This window comes from Arachis hypogaea, chromosome 3 (genome assembly GCF_003086295.3).
Source record: "Arachis hypogaea cultivar Tifrunner chromosome 3, arahy.Tifrunner.gnm2.J5K5, whole genome shotgun sequence".
NCBI classification, from domain to species: domain Eukaryota; kingdom Viridiplantae; phylum Streptophyta; class Magnoliopsida; order Fabales; family Fabaceae; genus Arachis; species Arachis hypogaea.
The window spans coordinates 71,479,349-71,487,139 of record NC_092038.1 but is presented as its reverse complement, the minus strand read 5'-3'; the positions used below and the strand labels follow the sequence as shown (position 1 = coordinate 71,487,139).

General features: G+C 38.1%; 1 protein-coding gene across 1 annotated transcript; it reads left to right on the top strand.

Moving 5' to 3' along the window:
- The first annotated feature begins 628 nt into the window (after positions 1 to 628).
- LOC112790730 (luminal-binding protein 5) lies at positions 629 to 4,230 on the top strand. The gene is made up of 8 exons (XM_025833266.2): positions 629 to 816; positions 1,343 to 1,610; positions 1,697 to 1,911; positions 2,015 to 2,257; positions 2,381 to 2,860; positions 2,965 to 3,119; positions 3,218 to 3,300; positions 3,397 to 4,230. The coding sequence occupies exons 1-8, from the start codon at positions 762 to 764 to the stop codon at positions 3,902 to 3,904; spliced, it is 2,007 nt and encodes a 668-aa protein (XP_025689051.1). The 5' UTR covers positions 629 to 761; the 3' UTR covers positions 3,905 to 4,230.
- The last annotated feature ends 3,561 nt before the right edge of the window (positions 4,231 to 7,791 follow it).

The following is a 7,791-nucleotide window of genomic DNA, read 5'->3' as shown; positions in this document are numbered from 1 at the left end:
ATAAAAAATAATTAAAGATATATTTATCTCTTTATAAAAAAATTTTGTTTATCTTTTTAAATATTATAAAAAAATTTAATCTTTTTAATAATTTAATATTAAAAATCTTTTTTAATAATTAAATATTTTTAACTGTCTTTTAGAATAATTAATGACTAAAAACAGCAACAATAAAATAATGATGACAAAAAAAATCACGCCAAAGAAATGTATTTATATTAAAGACCACCAAATGCGTGTTACTGTGAGTTAGAATGTGTCTAACATGTTCTCATTAATAAATCTTATTTTAGTTAAATTTAAGCCAACTTAATTAAATTTGGTTGCTAAAACAACTTAAATTTATAACGAGATTATTAAAAAAATTATATTATTAGATAAGTGTAACAACAACATTTTTTTTAAATCATTAGATAATTAATGGCTAAAAGATTGTTGCTTAGCATTAAAAAGAGAAGTCGTCTCGCTACCATAGAGTCGACAAGGTATGACGTGTTTGGATGGACGAATGCTATTGGGCGAAACGATTCATTGAGGAACTTCGATTGGTCCACGTCAGCATTAATGACATGCTCCAAGTCTCGCTGTAGTCGGGAGTGACCACTATAAAAAGCGAAGGGCGAACAGGGCGCACCATTTTTCATTCAATAAACGAAAACCAATCTAACAAACCAACCATCAACTTTGCCACCTGAAAACCCAACACCACCGTTAACAACCACTTCACCCTTTACAGAGCGCAACTACAACACGGTGACGCCATGACTGGCTCGTGGGCTCGCGGGTCTCTCATTGTTCTCGCCATCGTTTCCTTCGGTAATTACTAATTAGATCTCTCTCTCTCTCTCTCTCTCTCTCTCTCTCTCTTCGTTTCCATACTTTCCCCTGCATTGTTTCGATCTCCGATATTCATGGATCATTTTTTTTTAACTCAGAAGATAGTGTTTGGATCTTAGTGCGGTAGCTTCTTATTCTGATGTGACTGACAGAACACCTCGAAATACAAATCACTATTAAGCGAAGCACAAATGTCTTAAATATTGTTCAAACTCTTTTTTTTAGTCAGGGTTTAGATTTGCAAGCATAAACTTAAATTGATCCTGTACTGTAGGTTGTTATTTTTCATGAATTAAAATAGAAACAGCTATGTAATATTCCTCTTCCTCGATTACTTATTGATAATAGGAATCTGTTTGTTACTCATATCTTCAGATCATTGATTTCAATTCTCTAAGAGAAGAAAAATGTCTTTGTATAATGCCGTTACATGATTTGATTATACATCACATTTGGCAATCAGAGTTTGTGTTGCAATTAACGTTGAGAATGTTCCATTTCACAGGATGTATGTTTGCAATTTCCATTGCAAAAGAGGAAGCAACCAAGTTGGGTACAGTCATTGGGATAGATCTTGGAACAACTTATTCTTGTGTTGGTGTTTATAAGAATGGCCATGTTGAGATCATAGCCAATGACCAGGGTAACCGTATCACCCCATCATGGGTTGCTTTCACCGACAGCGAGAGACTGATCGGGGAGGCTGCCAAGAATCAGGCAGCTGTCAACCCCGAAAGGACCATCTTTGATGTCAAGAGGCTTATTGGAAGAAAGTGAGGACTGAGGAATATTCATGTTGTTAATTTATGTTAATTAATCAGACTTCATGGACATATAACTCACGTGTATGTATTTACAGGTTTGAAGATAAGGAAGTCCAAAGAGACATGAAGCTTGTGCCATATAAGATTGTGAACAAGGATGGGAAACCATACATACAGGTAAAGATTAAAGATGGTGAGACCAAGGTGTTCAGCCCTGAGGAAATCAGTGCCATGGTTTTGACTAAGATGAAAGAAACAGCTGAAGCATTCCTTGGAAAGAAAATCCATGATGCTGTTGTCACTGTCCCTGGTAAGTCCACCAAATTATGATTGATTTCTCATGCCATCTCGATTGTTCGATTCCTGCTTTTTTACTTTATTCTAATTTTGTCATTTTCTTTTCAAATGTACAGCTTACTTCAATGATGCTCAGAGGCAGGCCACCAAGGATGCTGGTGTTATTGCCGGTCTGAATGTGGCTAGGATTATTAATGAGCCCACTGCCGCTGCAATTGCGTATGGATTGGACAAGAAAGGTGGCGAGAAGAACATCCTTGTCTTTGATCTTGGTGGTGGGACTTTTGATGTCAGTATTTTGACGATCGATAATGGTGTTTTCGAGGTTCTTGCTACAAATGGAGATACTCATCTTGGAGGTGAGTACTTTTCAGTTTTCACTACAAAATAGAATAATTTGAAATTAATCAGGAAAAGATAGTTTCGATTCAAATTTTCTTTCTGCAATTAATGCCTGTTATTTCTTCTCACCTTAACACCAGGTGAGGACTTTGATCAGAGAATAATGGAATACTTCATTAAATTGATCAAGAAAAAGCATGGAAAGGACATTAGCAAGGACAACAGAGCACTTGGCAAGCTCAGGAGAGAAGCTGAGCGTGCCAAGAGAGCTCTCAGCAGCCAGCACCAGGTCCGAGTGGAAATTGAATCACTTTTTGATGGTGTTGATTTCTCCGAACCACTTACCCGAGCGCGGTTTGAGGAGTTGAACAATGATTTATTCCGTAAGACAATGGGGCCTGTGAAGAAAGCAATGGAAGATGCTGGATTACAAAAGAGCCAGATCGATGAGATTGTTCTTGTTGGTGGAAGCACAAGGATTCCAAAGGTGCAACAGCTTTTGAAGGACTACTTTGATGGAAAGGAGCCCAACAAGGGTGTCAACCCTGACGAGGCAGTTGCCTATGGTGCTGCAGTCCAAGGAAGCATTTTGAGCGGAGAGGGTGGTGATGAAACCAAAGGTATACTATAGTTTATGTACTTGGTCACAGATCATAAGTTTTAATGATGCAGGTAGAATGCCAGTTATTAATCTATCTTGTTATTATGTGGCAATCTGTTTCAGATATCCTTCTCCTGGATGTTGCTCCACTCACTCTTGGAATTGAGACTGTTGGTGGGGTGATGACAAAGTTGATTCCCAGAAACACTGTTATCCCTACCAAGAAATCTCAGGTGTTTACTACCTACCAGGATCAGCAGACTACTGTCTCCATTCAGGTACTGTTCTCTTATAAATTAGTAATGTCTAACTGGACAATGAACTTGAATTGCTGAAGGGGTTTGATTCTAACTTTGATGCCTTAATAAATGATCAGGTATTTGAAGGTGAGAGGAGTCTTACAAAGGATTGTCGACTGCTTGGGAAATTCGATCTGTCTGGAATTCCACCAGCTCCAAGGTTTGTTTTTTCCTGCTCTCATTCAGGCCTCTCTAATAAGTTTTCTATCGCGTTGATGTGAGGACTTCATCTGTATCTTGGTTGTCAACTGAACAGGGGTACCCCTCAAATTGAAGTGACCTTTGAAGTTGATGCAAATGGCATCTTAAACGTCAAAGCAGAAGACAAGGGCACTGGTAAATCAGAAAAGATCACCATTACAAATGAGAAAGGACGCCTGAGCCAGGAGGAAATTGAGCGAATGGTTCGCGAGGCAGAGGAGTTTGCCGAGGAAGACAAGAAGGTCAAGGAGAGAATTGATGCCCGCAATGCGCTTGAAACTTATGTTTACAACATGAAGAACCAGATCAGTGACAAAGACAAGCTGGCCGACAAGTTGGAATCCGATGAAAAGGAGAAAATCGAGGCTGCAGTGAAGGAAGCGTTGGAATGGCTTGATGACAACCAGACAGTGGAGAAAGAAGATTATGAAGAGAAGCTGAAAGAGGTTGAAGCTGTTTGCAATCCAATTATCACCGCGGTCTATCAGAGGTCAGGTGGGGGTGGGCCTCCTGGTGGTGGTGCTTCTGGAGAGGACGAGGATGATTCTCACGATGAACTCTAGACATCTTTACTCAAACTTTGTTTTGGCCGGTTCTACAAAAGCGAGGCTGGAATTTATGGGAAAGTAGAAGTTTAGGTTGAGTATGTTGATTCTGATAGGAGGGGAATTCAGAAAAATGTCCCCATTTCTTGTATTTTTGGTGGCAAAGATACTTCATAGAATTACTTGTATTTCTTTCTTGCTTATTGACGGGTTTAGATAAAATTTCACTATTAGCCTTCTTCGGGACACGTTTTTCTGTTAGCTTCGGAAGTGCACATTATGGATACAGGAAACCCATTACACAATAATGATTTAATATCTAGCATAAGTGGAAGCTTTGATAAGATACAGCTCTTTTAATTATGACCAAGGTTAAGTCCTAAATAATTTCAACAACCACATGATGGCAAAGTTCTTCCCGGAGTTTCACCGAAGTTTAATCTGTTAATTGTGCAACATGATATACTATTGTTGTCCATAAATGGGGGCTAGTGTTTTTATCTCATATAAAAAAAGAGATATCTGATCTGAAACTCTTCTTGCTCAGCTCTATCATATCATATCATATCGGATGGCAGCTTTACACAAATTTAAGAGAAGTTGTACTGCATGACCATTACACATAGGAGTGCTGCGTCGTTATACAAATAAGTCCTATTTCACGTAAAGATCATGCGAAATAAATTCTTTTTCAGCAGACAGTGCTTATTTCGCATAAGATTAAAGCGAAATGAGCCTTTAATCTTTTTAAAAATGGAACATGGCAAAATGCAGCGAGGATCCCCGAAGTGGAGTCCACTTTTATTGCATGGAACAAGTCTCATATATGTCATGCCACAACACATTCTCTTTATACTCCCAAGTCCCATCGAAGTTATCACTATTCTCAAGTAAAGCCTTAGACTAATGGCTTCACCCATTTTCTTGACCACACACACTCTGTACTTGCTTCTAATGGCTTCTTCTAATATAGATATTCTTATACCGTCACCTCTGCCTTTTCTCCTCCTTCGGTTCTCTTTTCTTTCATTCTGTCTCTGCCATCTCCTCCCCACCCTCAACACTACTTCCACCTCCATGGCATCACTGCCTCGGCCCTTTCTTCTCTTACTGCAACAACCATCACAAACCCAACCTTAACTCTACCCAAAATCAACACAACAGAGACAAAGAGAAAGCAAATCAAAGAAAGAAGTTGGAAGTTGATAACAGGGACCAAGAGAGAGTAAATCCAAGGAAGAAAAGATCGAAATCAAGGAGGAGAGAAAGAGAGCTGCAGAAAAGAAGTAAGGAAAGGCAACGGTGGCAGTAGAATGGCAATGAGGGGTTGCAGGTGGTGGGGAAGTGTGGTTGTTGTTGATGATGATAAAGATGGGTTGGTACGTTGGGGGGTGTTAAATGCAGTGGTCAGGTGAGGCGGTTGGAGATGGAGCAGTGGGTGCATTGGCGAGGTAAGAGAGGTGGGGTGGAAGAAGTTTGGTGAGGACGAGGGAAAGCGTGGTGCGGTGTGGTGTGGCAGGGTGGCAGAGTGGCAGTGGTTAGGGGTGAGATGCCATGACAGTGAAGTGTGCGGAGGGAGGGGGGAGTGGAGTGAATGGCATTCCGGATTGGACAATTTTTTCGAAAGACCAGGAGCAGTTAAAAAATATAGATATATTTTTATTTGTTGATGTTTAATTGTGTGAACTAATTCATTTTCTTATTAATGATCTATGTCTTGACTTAATAGAGTATGTCTAAGTGTATTAATCTGGTTTTTTTTTTTAAATAAATAAAATAAATATTTTAATTATGCATATACTAAATTTTTGAGAGTATTAATATATTTTTATAATATAGTCTTATTTCGTTTACGCTGTGTTAGATAAAAAAATATTATTTTTAAAAAAAATAATAAAAAAATAATTAGTTATATGGATAATATTTTTATATATAATATTTATATTTATTTTAATTAAATTAGGTAATTATCAATTTAGTTATTTATTTTGATTTTTTGAATTCACATCAAGTAAGGAGTACGGAATAGTTATGAATGCAATTTAAAATTTTCAAAAATGATGTACAAAGGATAAATGTTAGTTGACATTAGGTTAGTCTATAAATAGAGTTTTAGGTATATTTTGTAGGGAGATCAGTTTTTTAAAAAATATTTAGAAATTCAAAACGCTCACAGAGTAAATTTGGAAATTTTAAGTAATTCCACTAAACTCAACCACTTGTACTTTACTTTTTTTCGTTTTCATTAATAAAATTTCTCTACTTTTACGTGTTTCTCTCTTTTATGTTTATATTTCCTTCTTCATCCTTTCTTTAATTTCTTGTTTGTTTTTATTTCTCCAATTTACTTTGCCTTCGACACCTTGCATTTCTTTATTTATCTGCTAATTTCATTCCTTTTAATTTTTATTGACAATACAAGTGCCACATTGAGATACCCATATTTTTCTTTTAAACATTAACAAAATTTAAGTAAAACACACTGTAAATGAGATAAGGCAAGCACATGCCTCAATGTATCACATTTATAAACATGATATGTTCGAAATGATAGATTATGCATATCTCGTTTACACTATAAACGAGATATGACTATATCGTTTACACAATAAACGAGATATAATAGGACAAAAATCAAACATCTATAAAAGGATCAGCAAACTGTTGGTATTCTTTACAAAACTATCAATTCTTCATTTTCTTCCATTTTTCTTCCTAAAACTTAGAAAAAATGCTCGTGGCAGTGATTTTGTTGTTGTTGTGATAGTGTGTCCCAACTGTCAGATGAGAAACAGTGACAGTGGGGTTATATTTGAGTGCGAGAGTCCAGCGATGTTCCGAAGTCGAAGAGCCAATTCATTGTCTGAGCTAAAGAGTATGATATTGATGCACGTCGGTGGTGCAGAGAGAAAATAGGTTGGTCTAGTTGGGTATAGGATACTAGCACTGATGAAGAATAGGGTGTTTCGGTTTCATCTATTTTGACTCGATGGCGATGAGCATGTGTGCTTTATGTTTGATTTGCACGAGAGGATTGTGGTTGAACAAGTGATGGAGCTTTCAGCAGAGGTTCGTGGCATTAGTGGCGATGGTAGTGGTTCCTCAAACTTTGTACCGGATGACCCTCCTCTCAAACCACGTCCGTTGCACTATGCTAGTCCAGTGCCGGACATGGACGTTGAGGATGAGGAATCTGACGTAGAGTACATTGCCGATAGCCACGAAAGTGGTTCATACTAAAGACTTCCGTTGGTGGATCATTTCGATACCTTTGGTCTGCTCCGCTTCCGATTCCAGAGTTATCATCTGTGCCCAGCCACTACCACACATTGGATTTGGATGCGATGCACGAGGAAACTCCGTACTCGAATACGAGGGCCAACGATTACAACACAGATGGTGGTGTCAAGTTTAGGGTTGGTCACAGATTCAAGAGCAAAGAGGCAGTGCTACAAGGCATGAAGAATTATAGCATTCAGCGAAGTTCCGAGTATTATGTAGTTGAGTCGGACCGGCTAAAGTACCACGTACGATGCCGAAAATTCACTGATGGTTGTCTTTGGAGTCTCCGTGTCGCCCTCCGACAGAATTTTAGATATTGGTGAGTCTTATAGAATTTTACTGAGTGGTTAAAATCATTTTTTTATTTTGGTTCGATTTTAATTCGATTATACTTGAAATCGTTAGGGAGGTGCACAAATTTAGCAGGCCACACACGTGTTTAGCTCCCACCATGTCACAGGATCATCGACAGTTGGACATCAACTTCATATGTAGACTCATCTTTCCCCTGATACAGTCCAGTACATCAATTTCTATCCTTATTTTACAAAGTACAGTGAGACAGAGCTATCACTTTAAGCCATCGTATAGGAAGGTTTGGATGGAAAAACAAAAGGCAATTG